Source organism: Phocoena sinus, chromosome 16 (assembly GCF_008692025.1).
Source record: "Phocoena sinus isolate mPhoSin1 chromosome 16, mPhoSin1.pri, whole genome shotgun sequence".
NCBI lineage: Eukaryota > Metazoa > Chordata > Mammalia > Artiodactyla > Phocoenidae > Phocoena > Phocoena sinus.
Window position 1 is genome coordinate 46,226,950 of NC_045778.1, and position 20,994 is coordinate 46,247,943.

Below are 20,994 nucleotides of genomic sequence, written 5' to 3' on the forward strand. Positions count from 1 at the left end.
ACAGCCACATGGGAACGCTCAAGTTGTCAGTAACACCAGCTGCACCCTGCTCTCCTCATTAAGAGGGAAGTTGTGCTTTGCTGAGAAGAGAATCCAGAATGTGGGACAAATCTCTATGTAGACTGGGCTCAGAATGGTAACAAAATTTCTGACGCCAGATTGTGTCGGGGTGCACACCCTAAATAGAATCTGTTAATTTAGAACAATCCACTGATAATACCACAGTAATTAAAAAGAAACTGCAGCAATTAGGTTGGCTGGTGTCTGATGATTTTAAGGTGTTTTTGTTCTTCCTTAATTGCTCCTGAAACATTTTAGAACCCTTGAGACAAAATATTTACACACACACCCTCTCTCAAGCCCATGCTCACTAAAGGTATGGGTAAGCTATAAAAACGAAGAGATTTAACTATGTTTGTCAGAGATGGCTCAGCCCAAAGCTGTCTTTTGTTTTTTCCATAAGAAATCTCTCCATAGGAGCTGATACAAAATATGTAAGCAAAATGGAAGATAAAATTTAGAAGAGGAAGGAGGGTAGAGTAACTTGTAGTAAGCTCACTGGAGACCAGATTCTCTCTTCATCAAAAAATCTTTTAAAAAGAAAGGAAAATGTAAGATGGATGATCTTTCCATATCAAAAAAGACCAGGGACTAATTTGAATCCAAATTGCAAGAATTGGCAGTGGTGCCACTCAGCTTTACCTTGTCACCGAAGGAAAAGTTAAGAAATGGTAGGGCTTCCCTGGTGGTGCAGTGGTTAAGAATCCTCCTGCCAATGCAGGGGACACGAGTTCAAGCCCTAGTCCGGGAAGATCCCACATGCCGCAGAGCAACTAAGCCCGTGCTCCACAACTACTGAGCCTGCACTCTAGAGCCCGCAAGCCACAACTACTGAGCCCGTGTGCCACAACTACTGAAGCCCGCGCGGCTAGAGTCAGTGCTCCACAAGAGAAGCCACCGCAGTGAGAACCCTGCAACGCAACGAACAGTAGCCCCCGCTCGCTGCAACTAGAGAAAGCCTGCGCACAGCAACGAAGACCTAATGCAGACAAAAATTAATTAATTAATTTTTTTTTTTTTTAAAGAAAGAAATGGTCAGGTGACTTGGCAGGCCAAGGTCTGAGAGACTTCTGAGAATTTGGGTCAGTCTGGTTATATCTGGTCATACCACATGAATTGAAAACTTTACAATCTATCATCCAACCACCTGAAGCAAGCATTCTGGCTGAAAGAGAATATTTCCTGATTACTTTCTTTTAAATGTACTTCCCATAAGAAGCCAGACACAAGCAGTCACAGAGAGGTTCCTGTGTGGTTTGTGAAAACAACCTTCCTGGTTGACAATAAACAGCATTCAGTCTTCCAGACTCCTTGGTGCAGCTTAAGCTCCTGCTGTCTTCCTTACAATTACGGGCTTCCTGATGAACAATGTCAGTGGATTTTAAGGCATAATTTTGAATGAAGATGAAAGAAGTAGGCCCACAGCTTACCTTTGCTTTCTGATATATTATCCGTCCTATGATTTGTGTGCTGTCAAGCATATCCTGCCCAGGTCCCATAGCAATGCACATGCTAGGCTGGAACAAAATGACACAAGATGTGTTCTTAGTGAAATAAGCGATTCTTTTAGGGAATGGAAAATGACAGGTGAATCTAAGCAAATAGATTTTTTTAAAGCCACATTCCAGCATTTCTTTTCAGGTGTTCTCTTAATTTATAGATTATGAGAATCAAAATCATTCACGGAATTAGAGCAATGAATGTTGCTAGAAATCCTCTATTCTAGGAACTTACTTTTAAAAATAAGGAAACTGAGGCTCAGGTGGGTTAGATTCACTGAAGATTATACAGGTAGCTAATATCTGAGCTACTACCTAAAGCCAGGTCTTTCCATTTGCAGCACATCTTTCTCTTTGCTGGTTCCTGCCTATGGCACTTGTTCATGATTGCCTTCAATTGAAACTCAGTTAAAACTATATTGGAACAACTAGCTGACCCTCTGGAAAAAAAAATCAGTAAATACATCTGGCTCTATATTTTACATCTTAAACCAGAAAAATATGCGAATGATCGGATACTTAAATATTATAAATGGCACCCAAAATGTATTAAAAGAAAATATGGATGAATATATTCTAAAGTCTAACGATGTGAAAGGCCCTTCCAAAAATTATATGGAACACAGTTTGACAGTTTAAACATCCATACCGGGGGGAAAAACATAAGTAAGACTGAAAGATAACTGATAAATGGGGTGTTGAGGGATGAGTTTGCAGTTTATGACAAACTAAGACTTTAATATATCAGGAGCTTTAAAAAGTCAGCAAGAAAAAAAATACCCTTATTAATACATTTTGATTCATTCATATTGAGTTGGGTATTCTCTTATTTGTAGTAAAACTCATCACATTGTATACCTTAAACTTAGACAGTGTTGGATGTCAATATATCCCAATAAAGCTGGAAAAAAAAAAAAAGCATCCTAATGGATAACACCATGGATGCAGATGAAATAGGTAATTCACACACACACACAAAATGTAAATGTAAATGGCCATTCAACGTTATAATAGGTTCAATCTTAATGAATTTAAACTACTAAATTTAAACTACGAAGAGAGAACTCTTCACATTTGTGCTAGAAAAAACTGAAAGATTGACAAACCTGCTGGAGGAGTTTGGGGAAAGTGTCACTCATGCACTGTGGGTAGAAACGTGATTGAGAGTATTTGAGCAATGTGTAGAGTATATTAGAGGTGCTTTGAAAAAAAAGAACAAACTCACTTTTAAGAATTTGTCCTAAGGTGAAACTCACACATGTGAAAAAATATATGACAAGCATAGTGACCATAGCATGCTTATATGAAGGAAGAAAATAAGAAGGGAGAGACTGTGCGAGGAGAAAAGCAGGAAAGGAAAGAAAATACTCATCAGTAGGGGATTGGTTAACCAAATTATGGTACTTAAAAATAAAGATTACGAAGTTAGTTTAAATAATGTTTTAAAGTATATTTTCTGGAAATAAGGAAGCAGGGTATAGAACAGCATTACAATATGATCCCATCTATGTAAAATTGTACATATATATGTGTACAGGTGCATAAAAAGTTGTCTGGGGGCTTCCCTGGTGGTGCAGTGGTTGAGAATCTGCCTGCTAATGCAGGGGACACGGGTTTGAGCCCTGGTCTGGGAGGATCCCACATGCCGCGGAGCGGCTAGGCCCGTGAGCCACAACTACTGAGCCTGCGCATCTGGAGCCTCTGCTCCACAGCAAGAGAGGCCGCGATAGTGAGAGGCCCGCACACTGCGATGAAGAGTGGCCCCCGCTTGCCACAGCTAGAGAAAGCCCTCGCACTGAAACGAAGACCCAACACAGCAAAAATAAATAAATTAATTAATAAACTCCTACCCCCAACATCTTCTTTGAAAAAAAAAAAAAGTTGTCTGGAAGGATGTTTATTAAAATTTTCACAGGTTAATTGTGGGATTAAGGGGTACTCCTTTACATAAGTTTCATTTTCTGAACTTTTCAATATTGTGTATTTTTTTTTTTTTTTTTTTTTTTGCGGTACGCGGGCCTCTCACTGCTGTGGCCTCTCCCGTTGCGGAGCACAGGCTCCAGACGCGCAGGCTCAGTGGCCATGGCTCACGGGCCCAGCAGCTCCACGGCATGTGGGATCTTCCCGGACCGGGGCACGAACCCGTGTCCCCTGCATCGGCAGGCGGACTCTCAACCACTCTGCCACCAGGGAAGCCCTGTGTGTATTTTTAACAACGATATATCATTTTTCTAAAAATCATTAAAGCTATTTTCTAAATTAAAAAACTTTTTAAAGAAACCACATTAAAGCAGAAGACACGGCAACATTTGTCCATTTCCCTCTTTCTTTTTCTCAAGCGTCTTCTGATTTTGTTCAGAAAGCCATCCCTCTCCTTGCAGTGATCCCATTCCTCATTCCAAATAAGTCTAAGGAAATCATGGAAATTCCCTAGGCTTTGCCAAAGATTGGTCTGGAGCCCAGCTTAAGCCAATCAACACATACCATTTCTCCAGCAACTGTTTTGGTCCAGGGATGGACATGTGACATAAATTGACAGTCAGACTAAAGAGAATTCTTATTCCGTGGTTGGAAGAGAGGCTCGCTCTCTCTCCTACTGGGTATGAGAGAAAAAAGCACACACCTTCCTCACTGATGACTGACATCTTGCAGACATGAGGGAAGCTAATCCAACACGAAGGGAAAGGAAGAGAAACTGAATTGTGTTGTGGAAGGGGGTATGATTTTGCTGTAATTTTTTCTGATTATAAAGTAAAATAGACTTATTGTAGAAAAAGTATTAAAAAGTATAAATAGAATTAAAATAATGAACAAAAAATAAATAGAAAACTGCCTATACTAGTGCCCAAAAGAGCAAATCGTGGTTAACATATCAGTGTGTTTCATTTTCTTTTTACTATGATACATTTATTCTCAAAACTGCAGTCATGATGAATATGCAACACTAAACCCTGAGTTCCTTAGTATTATGAGCTCTTTCCCACATTAAGTATTCCAACATAAGACATGAAGGTGATGCATAATATTCTATTGCAAATAAGTATTATAATTTATTTAACCATTTCATCTGTGAATTTTGGAATTTAACAAGTAATCCTCAAATCTAATGTGAATTAATGATGTGTAAAAATTTTGGAAGTGAATGGTAACAAAGACTTTTTTTCATTGTAGTATAGTTGATTTACCATGTTATGTTAGTTTCTGGTGTATGAAGACCTTCTACATAAAAATAATAATATACAATGGAAAAGTATAATTGTTAAAACTATATTTCTCATTGAGTGGGGTTGACTGGGATAAAATAAATAGCCCAGGAGTAGTGTTTAATAAAAGCAATATGGCAGATGGAATACTGTATAAACACAAAGAATAAGAACCCAGAAGCTAGAATCTGCTGCTCATGTCAATGTTGCAAACATCTAAATGAAGATGGGAGGACAGCCTTACTCGCTACCTTTAAAACTTATCACATAGAATTGTATATAGTCATAAAGAGATTTTTTTAAGACAAATTAGGTAGAAAACTCAAATCCTATACCAATAAAAAAATCAATAAGTTATAGAATGTTGTTCATGAACACATAAACATATGAAGAGGTGTGAGAGTGGTAACTTTGGGGAAAGGGAGAGGGTAGAGGGGAAGGAGGTGAACAGGGACTTTCACTTTTTACTGCTCTTCATGCTTCCCATGTGGTTTGAGTTTTTACACCAAGATTGTTTTGTTTGTAATTTATAAGAAAGGAAAAAGAATTCTGACCTTGTATTTTTAGAAAACCCTATAGACTTTATAATCACTGAGAAATGTCTCAGGCAGGCAGTTTTTGTACTAAATTGTGACTTCAGAAATGCCAAGGAAAAATGTTTCAGGCTGTCCAATTTTGGGGAAGGATATTTAATCTCTGATATTTACTAAATTGTCTTACCATTCAAAAATTTTAACAATCAAATGGAAAACTACAATTTTACTCAATCACAATTTAGTGGGTGCTTTTGAGAAGAGCAAATGCTAGCAGTAAGTAGGTCAGCGTATACTTGAGGAGAACATAATTGTACATGAATGTTGAATAGTTAAACATAAAATGTACTTGAGATGCAAAAACAGATTTCACGTCATTATTACCTACCCCACCAATGGGACAAGTGCTATTGGCATTATCACAAGACTCTCCCGTGTTGATGCAGTGCGGGCCAAGAATATTGGGGGACACATCTCCCAGGTTCGATGAAGCAAAAGCTGCTACATACGGTCCCTGCCAAAAGAAACATCCAGTTGCCGTTTATTCTTTCTTTCTTTTTTTTTTATTTCAGGGCTAAGCAAGGAGAACAGGCAGCTCCTGCTCAAAAGACCCAAACTCCCCAATGGCTTTCAGGGGAGCATTTTTAAAGGCAACATTTGGGGGTGAAGGCTGCAGGATTCATGACTTTCTTCTCGCTGATATGTCGTGAAGTAGCAGTGTGGTGTTTTAGGAACCTTAATCATCAACTTTCTGGTTCCAAACAGTCTGGGGTCTAGCGCTTGTGCGCAGCAGGTAGTCGCCATCCTCCACCTGAGTGGGGTCTCAGTTCCTGTAGAACAACTGGTTTCAGGACTTAATGAAGCTCAGGTTCTTGATGTCTCATTGCAGAAAGAATTCAGTGAGAGACAAAGTGATAGGTAAGAAGTGGATTTATTTAGAGAGAAACACACTCCACAGACAGAGTGTGGGCCATCTCCGAAGGTGAGAAAGGCCTATTCTTTCTTATTTACCACAATGAGTTCATTAAAAAGGCAAACATTCAACCCACTCTGGTGAACTATTCAAAATCATTTGCATACGACAAAAGGAGGATGTACAATATTCTGAGAGAATTTTTTATTTCTGAAAAGGCTCACATTGCCATCAGCATACGTGTTATTACTCGTGATATTCCAGTTATCAATAAAGCTACTTCAAGTAGGAGAGTTTCAAATTTCTGTCTCAAACAGCAACATTTTGACAAGAAATACAGTGTGCAATGAGTTATAAAATGCTGACCCATCAATCTAGTGTCTGGTGTTGTACCTGGAGCTCAGATAACCATTTTCCCTTTAAAAATAAATAGCCTATTGGCTTAAAAAGTGAAGAGCCAATCCGGATTTTTCTGTTGCACAACTGAACCTAAATATAGCCTCCACCACCCAGACGTGCCCTCTGTGTATATTTTCTCTATCTCTTCAACCTGAAATAACAACACAAAACCTTTTAGAGTAGGGCAAGACCTTAACCTCAACCAACTGGACTACAATTCTACCTTAAATTCTTAAATTTTCTTAGGGAAAGAGATAATCAAGTATAGGAGATTATGTGTCTTTTTTTATACTAAAAAGATAATGGGAAACTCCTTTCTTTTCCCTAAAACACAGGCTAAAATGAAAAAAAATAGAGATTTGTCAACAAAGGAGATAAAAATTAAGACCAGATGTTCATGGGCTAATATTCCCATAACATCGCACAGAAAAACCTGAACGAACTTTTTGGCCAACACAATATCTTTGTAACAGAACACTTACTCTAGGCGAGGGCCTGGGGTTCTCATCCCATCATATATTCTTCTGCAATTAGGGGTTAGATGCTGGGGTCAAGCAGAGCAGGGTCCTTCCTCTCCAAATATCTGCAGTCAGTAATTTACACAAAGCTGACGAGTTTCCTGGAGTACATGGACTGGGTTCCTGGACACCCCCAACTCTGATCCCATCACTCACTACATTTCAGAGTTACAAAGACAACTCTAATGGATTAGGGTTGTCTCAGACTTAGGCCATATTGCAGGAAAGTAGAAATTCCTTGAAAGGAAATTAAGAGGGAAGTCTGGACCACAGAAAAGGACTCATTCCCTGTCCTCATTCAGATTCCTATACCATTAAGAAGGTGCTTAATAATTTTATATCTATGAAAACAAGAGATATAAACACAACACAGTTTATCATATTTCCAAGTTAATCAAAAATTATATATGACAAAAGTTATTATATATTAATTTGCCCTTCCTTATCCAACTAATTGTAACTTTATGAAATCATCACATCAGTAGTATTTGAGACAAAGCTAACGGTCATTTAAAATTTTTCTTAGGGAGGATGGAGAATTCTTTCTATCCAAGCATGTCAGTATGTGGCATCCATGATGACACCTTCCTCTGAAGATTTGAATCAGCTATTCTGAACACTGAATGAATGATGATACTCAATGAATTAAGATGAAGCTTTCAATGCCATAAATTCTCACCTCTCCAGGTAGATATCCTTTGTTCTTCTCTTGCTCAAAAAGGTAAGAGGCATAGCCCACATTGTCACTGTTTACAAGATGATTGCTATTGTTCATGCTGACTGGGTGGATGGCAAACCAGCTGTAAAAGAACAGGCAGCCCTAAGTTAATGAAGACAACCAGGTAACTGGGGTGAAAAATGATGACTGGGAGCTTAAGGTTTCTCCAGCTGTAAAAAAAAAAAAAAATTCTTTTGATGATAGGCATTCTATCAAAACATTTAGGTTCTTTCATTGTTAATGAAACTTAAATTACTAATAATATACTCAAGAAGTCTGACCACTTACTTAGATTTAAAATATTTCATCATTGTCATCTTCATCATAAGCTTTTAACAAGAGCCAATATTGGTTAGTTACCAGGTGATATACGTAAAGAATTGTATCGACATAGACTTTATCCTTCAAGACAGGTACACACATAATAATTATGCAAATCAATCCTATCCAATTCAGTAGACATTTACTGAGAGTCAGCTGTGTGCCGAGCACTGAATAAATTGCAATTTACTCTAGAATCTTGAAGAAGACAAAGATGTAAACAAATGGCTTTGATACAGTGTGACAAATGTTATAAATAAGGAGGCATAAAGTGTTTGAGGATCACAGATGACTAGCAATTAATTCTTAAACACATTCCAGAGAGAAAGAACAGCAGAGTAAATGCACAGGGGTGTGAAAGAGGATGTTATGCATAATTCAGTATATCCTTATGCATAGTAATACCTTGTTTAAGTGTAGAGCTATAGAGTTCACAAGTTAATTTCACATCTGTTATTTCATTTGAATTTCACAACAACCCTGAAAAACAGGCTGGTATTACCTGTGCCCCACAAGGTGTCTCGGAGAAGCAATATGGAAGCCCACTTGTCATACAGGACCAAGGCTAAAGTGTGGGTCTTGTGACACCTTGTTCAGTGGCCTTTGTAGGATCAAACCTCGACACAGGTGAAAAAGGTGTTTACAGGATAGAAGGCTGTAAAGCAGATTATCAAGAATACTCAAGAAAAGAGAGATGCCAATCAATAAATTTTCAAGCTAATTTAGGATTTTAAAAAATCCTTTGTTGATTTTTCTTCGCTGAAGGCTTTTAAAACATTTCTACCCGTGCCCCGGTCCGGGAAGATCCCACATGCCGCGGAGTGACTGGGCCCGTCAGCCATGGCAGCTGAGCCTGCGCGTCTGGAGCCTGTGCTCCGCAACGGGAGAGGCCCAAGTACCGAAAAAAAAAAAAAAAAAAAAAAAAGGAAAAAAAAAAACATTTCTACCTAAGCAATATGGTACACAAAACTGAACACTGACTTAATGACTAGGGATGTTTACGGGCTTCAAGTCATCATTCAGTATTCAGTTCTCGTTACCCAACAGATGTAATATGTAGGTCAGAGGTAGCCAGCACAACACCCACGGGGGCTGGGTAGGCAACATAGGAGTTAATCTGGTTGGTACCATAGGGACTGTGAATTGCAGAGAAACTTGCATAGTCTAAGGACCACCGCCTCTACTGCCGTCAAATGCTGCCTGATGGGAGCATAAGCCAGTGCTGCCAGATCTTCCACAAATCCATGGTTTTGGGAAAATGTATCGATTTAAAAATTCTATTTAAAGAAGTAAATGGCATGGAAACCAAGGAGAAGAATGGTTACAAGTTAAGAGACTTAAGACACCAAGCCAACAAATGTAGTTTGTGGACTGTGTTTGGATTCTGACTCAAAACAACTGGAAAAAGACTGTTGATACAATCAGGGAAAACTGAACACAGACTAGGTTTTAGATCATATTAAGAAATTATTTTTAATTTTGTTGATTGTGATAATGGACTGTAGTTATATTTGTCTAAGTTTTTATCTGGTAGAGATACACACTGAAATATTCATGAATAAAATGATACCTGGTATTTTTGCTTTTAAATACTCTAGCAAAACAAACAAACAAAAAGGAAAGGAGGGATGAAACAGAATGGCAGAGGACTGCTAATTATTGAAGCTGGATAATGGTTCCATGGAGATTCATTAGACTAATCACTCTAAACTGGCATATATTTGAAATTTTCCATAATTGTTTTTTGTTATGCTGACATCCATTGAAAAATTTTTCCTTCCAAGTTTATTGAGATAACTGACATACAGCACTGTGTAAGTTTAAGGTGTACAGCGTGATTTGACTTATGTACATCGTGAAATGATTATCACAATACGTTTAGTGAACATCCATCATCTCATACAGATACAAAATTAAAGAAAAAAGTTTTTGTGATAAGAACTCTTAAGATTTACTCAAGAGCTTTCATATATAATATATAGCAGTACTGATTACATTTTTCATGTTGTACATTATATCCCTAGTACTTACACGTGGAAGTTTGTAGTACTTTTTGACTGCCTTCATCCATTTCTTTTTTTAATAGTGTTAGACCAAATCACCAGTCTATAGGCTGCATTCAGCCCCCAAGGTGTGTATGGGCCACTGTGCAAAGGTACAGAAGTTTGGATTGAAGGCAGTTCTAAGGTCATTCCCTAGAAGTTACTTGCAAGGTTTCTATATGTTTTAAAACCCTTATATTCGTTTCTTTTTTGTGGTTTTTCTTTTTCTCCTAAGACTCAAGTGCCAAGGGATATTCTAGTCAACTAGTATTTTCCAGTCAGTTGAAATCTGCTTTTTTGTAGTTTTATTCCATTTAGTTTGGAAGGAAAATGAGGTGGTGGCCATGACAGTTCCAAGGCTCTCCAACCAAAATATTTCCAACATGGTCACACTGAGGTCAGCCAGATGCAACCTCTCCAGTGCAATCAAAGGAAACACACAGAACAATTCTATCAATGTTAGACTATCATTTAGTACTTATTGGGTGAAAAACTTTATATATAGGTTCTCATTTTATTCTCACAAGAACCCTTTGAGTCAGATGCTTTCCTTATCCTCATTTCAAACCAAGGAAACAAAGGCTCAGACTGATGAAGTAACATGACCAAGGTCACAGAGTTGTAAATCAAGAAGCAGGACTATGAATCTAGGTTTGTCAGACCATAAGCCTATGTCCTTATCTGCTATGGGATGCGGGCTCTGTTCATTCAATCGCTCATTCAATATACATTTAGTTAACTCTGACTTTGTGCCAGACACTGGGGACAAAGAGATGCACGAGGCATCATCTCACCCTTGAAAAATGCTTCACAGACGATGTGACATTTGAGCTGGGTCTTAAAAGATGAATACGTCAAGAGGGAGGGGACATGGGGATATATGTATACATATGGCTGTTTCACTTGGTTGTACAACAGAGGCTAACACAGCATTGTGAAGCAATTATACTCCAATAAAGATTAAAAAAAAAAAATGATGAGTAGGAACTTGGCAAGGGGATGACTGGAGAAAAGACATTTGTAGCAAAGGTATGGAGATGGGAAGGAGTGCAGTGTGTTCAGAGACTGGATAATCAGCATGACCAGAGCAGAATGGATGAGGGCAAGGAGAGATGGAGGTTGCTCCATTCATTCAATCAATATGAATGTATTAGTAACCAAGTATGTGGCTGGCCTTATGTTAAACCCCAAGGAACATAGAGAGGAATCAGGTGTGTTCTCTACCACCAAGGAACCACAATAATACCTGGGCAAAAGCAAATGCTAAGAATTTTGGTCTATAATTAGACTATAGGCTTGAGTTCTTATTTATTTATTTTCATTTATTTTAGACCATAGAAAATTAATTGAATTTTTTCTTTACAAAACTGAAAAAAAAAATGTATTCAAAAAAGTTATTTGCATTTCAGAATAAGAAGATACTGTTTTTCCTTCTCTGCCCTTTAAAATATATGCTATAAGAGTATCAGGCTTGTCACAGCAACCAAAGTACCTTGGTAAGAGATGAATATTTATAAAGATAGGCAGAAAAGTGGTCATTTTAATTTAAGAATGCTTACTTACAGTTTATTTTATCTGGTCGAAAAGTATTCATCAAAGCAAAGTTCAAGAGAGAGGAAGAAAGGTTTAGGTAGTTTCAAAAGAAGTTAGAATATAGACATAAAAGGATGACTATGTCTTTCATAATAAACTTTTAAAAATAATGATTATGTCACAGCTAGGGCAGGGCTCTACTTGAGTCAGCATGATGCAATCAAGGTGCTGAGGAAAGTCAAGAGATTTGAGATCTTATCATTATAAGGAGCAAAGTTAGCTAAAATTTCTAGATCCCTGTTTCCTAAGACTGAAAAATAAATTTCAACTATGCTTTGTGAATCAATAAACAGCGAATTAATACAGAATAGTATAATTATTCTCTCCTATGTAACTGAGACATTTTCTAGTGTCTCTTTCAATTCAGACATTGTGTACTTCCTATTCTGAAGCAGAAAAGCCAAATGCAGAATTGAGCTTCTTAAATATTCTAAAACAGTAACAACCCATCCCAGGTCCCATTCTCTCAGACCTGAGCCGCCCTGTTCATATGGAGGTCATGCTCTGCACAAAGGTGACTGGCAAAGGGGTAAGTGGAGGCTGAAATCCAGCCCCCTCTCAGCTCCCCGAACAAGGCACCTTAGTCAGCCCAGAGAAGGGAGCGCCTTTGTGTGCTGTGCACCAAGTCCTATGTGCTAGGTGTGGCCATCTCCAACCTAAGTGCCCACAAATAGGGGAAGAGAATATTGTACCTCCATTCAAAGGTAGTGCTCATGAAGATGTGTAATAACATGGGAGCCCTTTGGACAAATACAATAGAAGATGCTGTAGTGGATTCAATAGTGTCCCCCCCCAAAATTCACATCTACCAGAACCTCAGAATGGGACCTTATTTAGACATGGTCTTTAGAGTGTAAACGAGGTAAAGATCAAGTGAAATGATACTGGCTTAGGTTGGGTCTAAAATCCAGCAACTCATAACAAGCGGAAAGGGACAGAGAGACACCCAGAGATAGAGATGTAGGCAATGTGAACATGAAGACAGAGATCGGAGTGATGTATCTACAAGCCAAGGACTGCTGGCAGCCACCAGAAGCTAAGAGGAAGGCATGGAACTGATTTTCCCTCAGAGCATCCAGAAGGAACCAAGCCTGCCAACACCCTGATTTCAGACTTCCGGCCTCTCGACCTGTAAGAGAATAAATTTCTGCTGTTTTAAGCCAGCCACTCTGTAGTGCTTTGTTATGGAAACCCTAAGAAACTAATATAGAGGCCATATGTCTTAGTGGCTAAGAGCTCTGGAATCAGACACAAGTTACTTATTTGAAACTCGGTATTCATATCTGTAACATAATGTTAATAGTATTATCTACCTCATGGCATTTGACAATTAAAGGAACAAAAACATCTGAAGTGCTTAGCACAAAGACTATTTTGTGCTAAGAATGGAATAAATCATCACTATGATAATGTTGATGCTGATTTTGATACTGTTGCAGCTGGTGGTGATGATGACTATAAGGGAAAAAGATATCCAAAGCCCTGTGTATATGCGTGTTTCATAAAGTAAACACAATATTAAAATATATGATGTGTGTGCATGTGTGTATTCAACACACGTATATTCACCCCATATAATGAGCTTTAAATAATTAAATGAGGAAACGCTGCCCTCTTGTGGCAGAGACTTGAGGGCTTACAAAATACCAACGTGTCCTCTCCTTCCCAGTCCCTCTGGCAGGGTGGGGCATGTGAATCTGACCAATAACATATGTGAAGAAGGACCACCCAATTTTGATTAGACTTTGCATGAGTGGGAAATGTGCACATTAAGATCTTTAATGTGTTAAGCCACTGGAATTTCATGGTCTATTGCATCCCCTGGCATTAATGAACACCTCTTAACACTGAATTAACACACCACTTTTTCACCTGCCTTACCATCCTCCTGGCCTCATCCCACTACAGACTATTGGGAAAAGGAAAGCAAAGGGTGTTGCATCGTGTTATACTGTAAGGGTTATTAGGCCCGGAATTTTACCCAAAGGGCAATCTGAATTTGAAACAAGCAGAAGCAATGACTCCAGACCAGACTACTCAGATTAAAGGACAATGGGCTGTAGCCAGAGGACCCCTTCTAAAGTTACAGGTAAACTTGGTGGCCAGCATCCTGGAGAACCTTTCTACCATCTCTGCTCAAGAGAAGAGATGTCCATTCTCAACTACTCATTTTGTTATCTTCAAAAGTCCTGGATGAAAAAAAAAAACAAAAATACCCTCTCAATAATGTTACTGGAGAGATATCTGGTTTGGGCGGATTCCATTAAGTTCATTAAGTTACTGCAATCAAAATTCTTGCATCCCAAATAGTATGATTAAGCAATCAACAGAAGTAAAACAAGAAGTAGCCAATAAGAATAGTTTTTTAAATTCAGCCTAACTACCCAGGAACTGAAGAAATTGAAAGGAAAACAAGAATGATTTGGCTTTTTTGGGTCTATTACTTAACATTCGTAAAGCATGTTAAAACCAAAACTGGCAAGAGCACAGGAAACAACGCTCCATTCATGTTTGGGTAGAAGCAGTGTAAACCAGCAAGTTTTCCAGAGGACCATTTGGCAAATTATGAGAAAAGCTGTAATAATTAATATCCCTCTATTGGCTCAGCAACCCCACTTCTAGGAATTTAGCTTAGGGAAATCATTGGCAATATATACAAGATATCTGCTCATGAATGCTTATCACAGTGTACTTCATGATAGAAAAAAGCTATAAACTGAAATGTCAAATGATTGGTGATTTATTTGGTACATTTTCATACATATAATGGAACACTATACAACAATTTTTAAATGGTGATTTAAAAAATACTACATTTTTTATGGCTGAGTAATATTCCCCTGCATATATGTGCCACATCTTCTTTACCCATTCATCTGTCAATGGACACTTAGGTTGCTTCCATGGCCTGGCTATTGTAAATAGAGCTGCAGTGAACATTGTGGTACGTGACCCTTTTGAATTATGGTTTTCTCAGGGTATATGCACAGTAGTGGGATTGCTGGGTCGTATAGTAGTTCTGTTTTTAGTTTTTTAAGGAACCTCCATACTCTTCCCCATAGTAGCTGCATCAATTTACATTCCCACCAACAGTGCAAGAGGGTTCCCTCTTCTCCACACCCTCTCCAGCATTTATTGTTTGTAGAGTTTTTGATGATGGCCATTCTGACCAGTGGGAGGTGATACCTCATTGTAGTTTTGATTTGCATTTCCCTAATGATTAATGATGTTGAGCATTCTTTCATGTGTTTGTTGGCAACCTGTATATCTTCTTTGGAGAAATGTCTATACTCAGCCACAAAAAGAAATGAAATTGAGTTATTTGTAGTGAGATGGATGGACCTAGAATCTGTCATACAGAATGAAGTAAGTCAGAAAGAGAAAAACAAATACCATATGCTAACACATATATATGGAATCTACAAAAAATTGTTCTGAAGAACCTAGGGGCGGGACAGGAATAAAGACACAGATGTAGAGAATGGACTTGAGGACACGGGGAGGGGGAAGGGTAAGCTGGGACGAAGTGAGTGAGTGGTATGGATATATATACACTACCAAATGTAAAATAGATAGCTAGTGGGAAGCAGCTGCATAGCACAGGGAGATCAGCTCGGTGCTTTGTGACCGCCTAGAGGGGTGGGATAGGGAGGGAGACGCAAGTTGGGAGAGATATGGGGATATATGTATATGTATAGCTGATTCACTTTTTTATAAAGCAGAAACTAACACACCATTGTAAAGCAATTATACTCCAATAAAGATGTTAAAAAAATAGTAATAAAATAAAAATTAAAACTACTACATAGCACTGAAAGGTATTCATAAGGTAATTCTAAATGAAAAAGTTGCCAAATTGTATATACAATAAAGTGTCATTTTCAAAAACTAAAGAAAAATAAACATGATTAGGTAAAGGTCTGAAAGGCTATATAACAAAATATTAGAAGTTATTGAGGCCCAGGACTACCAGATGATTTTAAATTTTTATTTTTGTTCACCTTAGAAATTTTAGGAAATACATGAACAAAAGGAAGATGTTTTAAAAACAACTGTACAACACCAAGAGTGAACTCTAATGTAAATTATGGACTCTGGGTGAAAATGACCTGTCAACGTAGGTTCTTGGATGGTAACAAATGTACCACTCTGGTGGGAGGTGTTAATAATGAGGGAGGCTGTGCATGTTTGGGGGCAGGTGTATATGGGAAATCTCTGTACTTTAATTTTGCTGTGAATCTAAAACTGCTCTAAAGAATAAAGTCTATTAAAAAACAACTTTGCCAGCACTGGCATAGTGTCACTTCTCTCATCTTTTATTAATCAAAGTGGTCCCGGGGCTGGCCAAGTTTCAAGGGCTGGAAAAATCTCCACTCTTGAAGGGGACTGGCAAGGTCACTTTGTATAGAATACATAAGATAAGAGCTATTGTTGCCATCATCTTTGGAAACTATAATTTTCCATTTAAAGATTTGTTTTAGTCTATCAATTCCAAAAGGAACAAAAAGCACTGAAAAAGTGAGATAAGTAGCAAAGTGAAGAGATATAGACAAGTCCAGATACATAATAATCATAATTCATAAAAATAAACTAAATTCACTCATTAAAAGATGAAGATTATCAGAGTAAAAAACAAATACATAAAGCTATATGATATTCATAACAGACACTTCTAAAATGTAAGAACAAATAAGAGTTGAAAGAAAATGATAGAAAAAATATACATGGCATATTCTAACCTACAGAGAGCTGAGTTAGCTATATTAACTGAAAATACATAGATTTTTGAGACAAAAAATTTATTATTAGGTATAAAGAGAATCACTACAAAAACAAATAAAAAGCACTTCAGATACATGGAGATAACATTGTTAATATTTTTTATAGTATTTTAAATCTTCTAGTACCCATAGTATATGAAACTAAGAGAGCATCTACCTTGAAAGAATGACCTTTTAGTCATGTTTATTTCTTATCATACATTCCACATAGGCAAATAGGCAGAAGAAAATGTACCTGAATATTAACCATGGTTGACTTTGGAAAGTAAGTCCAATGTCTTCTGCCAGTTATGACAGCTGGCTTTTACAGCTTTGGTTTCTAAACTTGGGACAATTTAAATTAACAAGTATGATTAATCTCTGCTATCAGTCAACTCTCATCACCCTCGTCATCAGAAAGCCCTTTTTAAGCACCTTCACTTTACATGGGCATGGACTAGACACAGAACAAATACTCACTACATAACCAAGGCCTACACTTCACTGAAAAGGGATAGCACAAATGAGCTGGTAGGAAAGTTGGAGCAAGAAGACAGCGTCAAGCTTCACAACAACATAGAAGAGGCAGAATAGGAAAGAGAATTTCAGGATGTAGAAACAGAGCGGGGCTTCACAAACCAGAGTGAAGGCTAATGGAGAAGGTATTTATAAAGACATGATGACGAGATGCAGAAAAGAGGTCAAGAATGGCTGGTGAAAGGCAGTCACTTAGGTTTCCACATTTGCTCTCGGCGTGGGGTTAAGTACACTGAGGAGAGAATGCAGGGGGGAGAATAGAGAGCCATAGAGGATAAACAGTTAGAAATTATAATTCAAGAAGTCATAGTCAGAAATCATAGAGAAGATTTATACACACACACACCCCTCAAACTGAGTTCCATAAGTCAGTATCATTCAAATGAATTAATTTCATAAATTGGGTTTTTCTAAGTGTGTACATAAATTATTCGAATAGGTTGCACAGATCACTGCCCCTTGTTGTCTTCTGAAAATGTGCCTTGAAAGGATAACCCCTTTCTGTAAAAATAAAAGGATTTGCAATGTGTAAAACAGAAGACAATAGAGAAATTATTCAAAAACCTGCTCAGACCTTCCTTCCAGCTCTGAAGGAAACCGTGCCATACTGACTCCTAAAGCGTTAATGAGGTGAGAAAAAAACAAAAAAGGAGGGTCCATGCCACTCCTACAAACTTGAGAAAGGAAACTTGGCAGACGGGAAAAGATAGGAGAAGGGAAGAGAAGTGAGACAGAGCCTGTCCGGCTGCACCACACTTGAGGAAATGAATCAGTGTTTCCAGCTGCCACTCCCAGAGCCTCCATTCAGATTATCTGCCTACCCCTGTGATTCTTCTCTTGGTACAGATATTTGAAACCTGTTTTGTTTTCTCCCTTCATCGTCTCTTCGTTCCATAGCATCTTACTACATCAGGATCTCCCAGAACTCCACTCCACAGACTCCTTCTTTGAGGTGCCTTCCAGAATCTCCCTAAGTGAATTTTGTGACTGCCACACAGCTTATACTTTAATACAGAACATCCCAAACATGTTCTCCACGTCTGGAGAAAAATCATTTACTGTTTTTTCATACAGTAGTATCAGTCAAAAAGAAATATTTTCCTTATAGACAGATCAACTGAGGCAAATGTTGGCCTTACAATTGTAGAGGACTTGATGGATTATGGAATAGTTTCATGCACATAATTCTTTCATCCCTCAAGTCACTACTCTTCCTAACCCTTCAAGAGCCCCCAACTCCCAACCCCAGCTGAAAACACTTCAGTGATTTTCTATTCCCCTTTGTTTAAAGACCCAAATCTTTACCATGGCATCTAATCTCTACCTCTGAATTTAATTCACAACACCATGCCCCACTGTCCTCGCACTCCAGCCACACAGAACTATCAGCACCTCAAACAGGCCACAGGACTTTTGCACGTGTTTTCCCATCTGTGTTAAATGTTCTTTTTTACCCCCCACTTTGCCAGTTAATTCTTACCCTTCCTTTGGTTTTCAGTTCCATTGTCTCTTCCTCAGGGAAGCCTTTCCCAATCTCCCTGACCAGGTCAAGTCCCTTTAAGATAGCTCTTCATACCTTCCTTTCTTAGCAGTTAACCCAATTATAATTATACATGCATTTGTATGACTATATGATTACCTTTTGTCTCCACCAGTAGACTATAAGTTCTATAAGAACCACAACCAATTTTTTTCTCAGTGTATCTGTATAGTACTAGTTCAGTTCATGACACACATCTTCCACAATATTTAATAAATGAATGAATGCATAATAATCTCTATGTGGAGAGATGTTACATCTACGTTTGAGAAATGTGGAAACTGAGTCTCAGAGATTTTAAAGGATTTACTCAAGGAGCACAGACACAGGTATTTGACTCCTGACGTTATGACCATTTACTGGAAATGCATCATTCCAAGGACTGGAAAGCACTTCCTGGCACATAGTAGGTGTCTGGTGCAGACTTGTTGAATGAAGAAATGAAAACAACAATGAAAGTGCAAGGAATAAATTATGAACTTCAACATGGTTTTCAGGGTGAAGAGAATAGTCTTGCCTGTGACATTGGGCAGGTCGCATCAGCTTTCCAGGCCTCAGCTGAAGTTTAAACTTCGATGATCTTCATGCTCTGCAAATCTGAGGTTCTGTGCTTCTAAACTCCTCATACCTTGGCATCCTGCCTAATAGCAGGTACCTACATATGGGGGCTGAGTTACTCAGCAGCCCAGATTTGACTTTATGTTTTGGATCATTTTTACTGTATTCAAAGAGCAATTATCCCTATGCAACAAGAGGCAATTGCAGGGGCAATTTCATCAAGGATAATATACGGCGGCTATAGAAACAACAGAAAGTTATTGCAGGCTGTTAAGCACAGCAGATGGAAAAGCATTGTTATAACCTTGACAGTTGACCCTGGGACTTCCAGATACGTTATATAGTTATATGCAAGGAAGCAAAGAGAATCTGGCCCCCAAAATAGCATTTTGAGTGTCCTCTTGGCATTCTTCAATGATTCAGAAACTAAATCAAAGTGAGAGAGTGGCATGGACATATATACACTACCAAATGTAAAATAGATAGCTAGTGGGAAGCAGTCACATAGCACAGGGAGATCAGCTCGGTGCTTTGTGACCAACTAGACAGGTGGGATAGGGAGAGTGGGAGGGAGACACAAGAGGGAAGAGATATTGGGATATATGTATATGTATAGCTGATTCACTTTGTTATACAGCAGAAACTAACACACCATTGTAAAGCAACTATACTCCGATAAAGATGTTAAAAAAATAAAGGAACGAATATATGTATATGTACAACAGAATCACTTTGCTGTACACCTGAAACTAACACAACATTGTAAATCAACTATAATCCAATAAAATTAAAAATAAATTTTAAAATAAAATAACATTTTAAAAAAGGAAATCATGAATGGTCTCAGTCATTCAGCCAAGAGTTAAGTAGAAACTATAAGGGAAAAGGCACTTTCTTCTCCTAACAAATTGGGAATTCTCTAACTAGTCATACATACATGTCCTTATCCTGTCTCCTAACCAAATTTCCCATTAAAGCGATCCAAAATCAAAAGCTAGGTTAGCTTTCTAGATTCATCTCTCAGCCACTCCTTGACCTAAGCCCATAATCTGGCCTCACAATGTAGTTTTTTCATGGCTCCATGAGAACTCCCATGGCTCCTTCAGGTCCAGTTCAGTGTCATTTCCTTTTTGAAGCCTTTCACGATGCTCCCAGGTAGAGCTCAGTGCTACCACCTCCAAATTCCCACAGCATTTATTTACGCCCAGGTGACAGCACTGATGGCCATCTGATTATGTTATGATTATTTGTCTGTCTGTCTCTTGTCTCCTGCCCAGATCACCCCACTGGCCTATAAAACTAAGATAGGGACTATGCTTTATTCATAATAATATACCCCAAGCACACAATTGCATGCCTGACATTTAGAAAGCCTATTGAGTTAAATGCTAGGTGGCAACTAATCAGTAGATGAATTAACTGTAAACAAAGAATGAGTCCTATTATATCAACCCACATAATAAAGGTTATTTTATCAGGGAATTTTTAGTGACCTCACTTTAACCCCAAAGAAGTAACACCAATGCTAAGAGTTTCAAGCACTCTGAGATGCCAATAATGGCATTTTTAGAAGAGGTAGAATGTTATTCTATGACTTACCTTTTAGCTAAATTTATTAAACTCTTTTTATGCATAGAACTAGAGTTTGTACGCACTATCTCATTTAATCTTCAAACAATCCCATGAGGTATCATTATTCCCATTTTCAAACAAAATACTTGAGGTGCAAGTAGATAAATTACTTTTCCCAGGCCACAGGGCTAGTAAGGGGCAGAGCTGGGGCTTGAATTCAAGTCCTAA

At 38.2% G+C, this 20,994-nt stretch overlaps 1 protein-coding gene across 4 annotated transcripts in view; it reads right to left on the minus strand.

Annotated features, from left to right (window-relative positions):
* Nucleotides 1-20,994, minus strand: part of ASAH2 (N-acylsphingosine amidohydrolase 2) — a 121,250-nt gene that overhangs the window by 49,050 nt on the left and 51,206 nt on the right. For all 4 annotated transcript variants that reach the window (XM_032609339.1, XM_032609340.1, XM_032609341.1 and 1 more), the window contains 3 exons: nt 7,805-7,925; nt 5,684-5,809; nt 1,491-1,577 (listed from right to left, as the gene is read on the minus strand). In XM_032609339.1, coding sequence (XP_032465230.1) covers nt 1,491-1,577; nt 5,684-5,809; nt 7,805-7,925 — 334 coding nt within the window. The remainder of the gene's footprint in view (nt 1-1,490; nt 1,578-5,683; nt 5,810-7,804; nt 7,926-20,994) is intronic.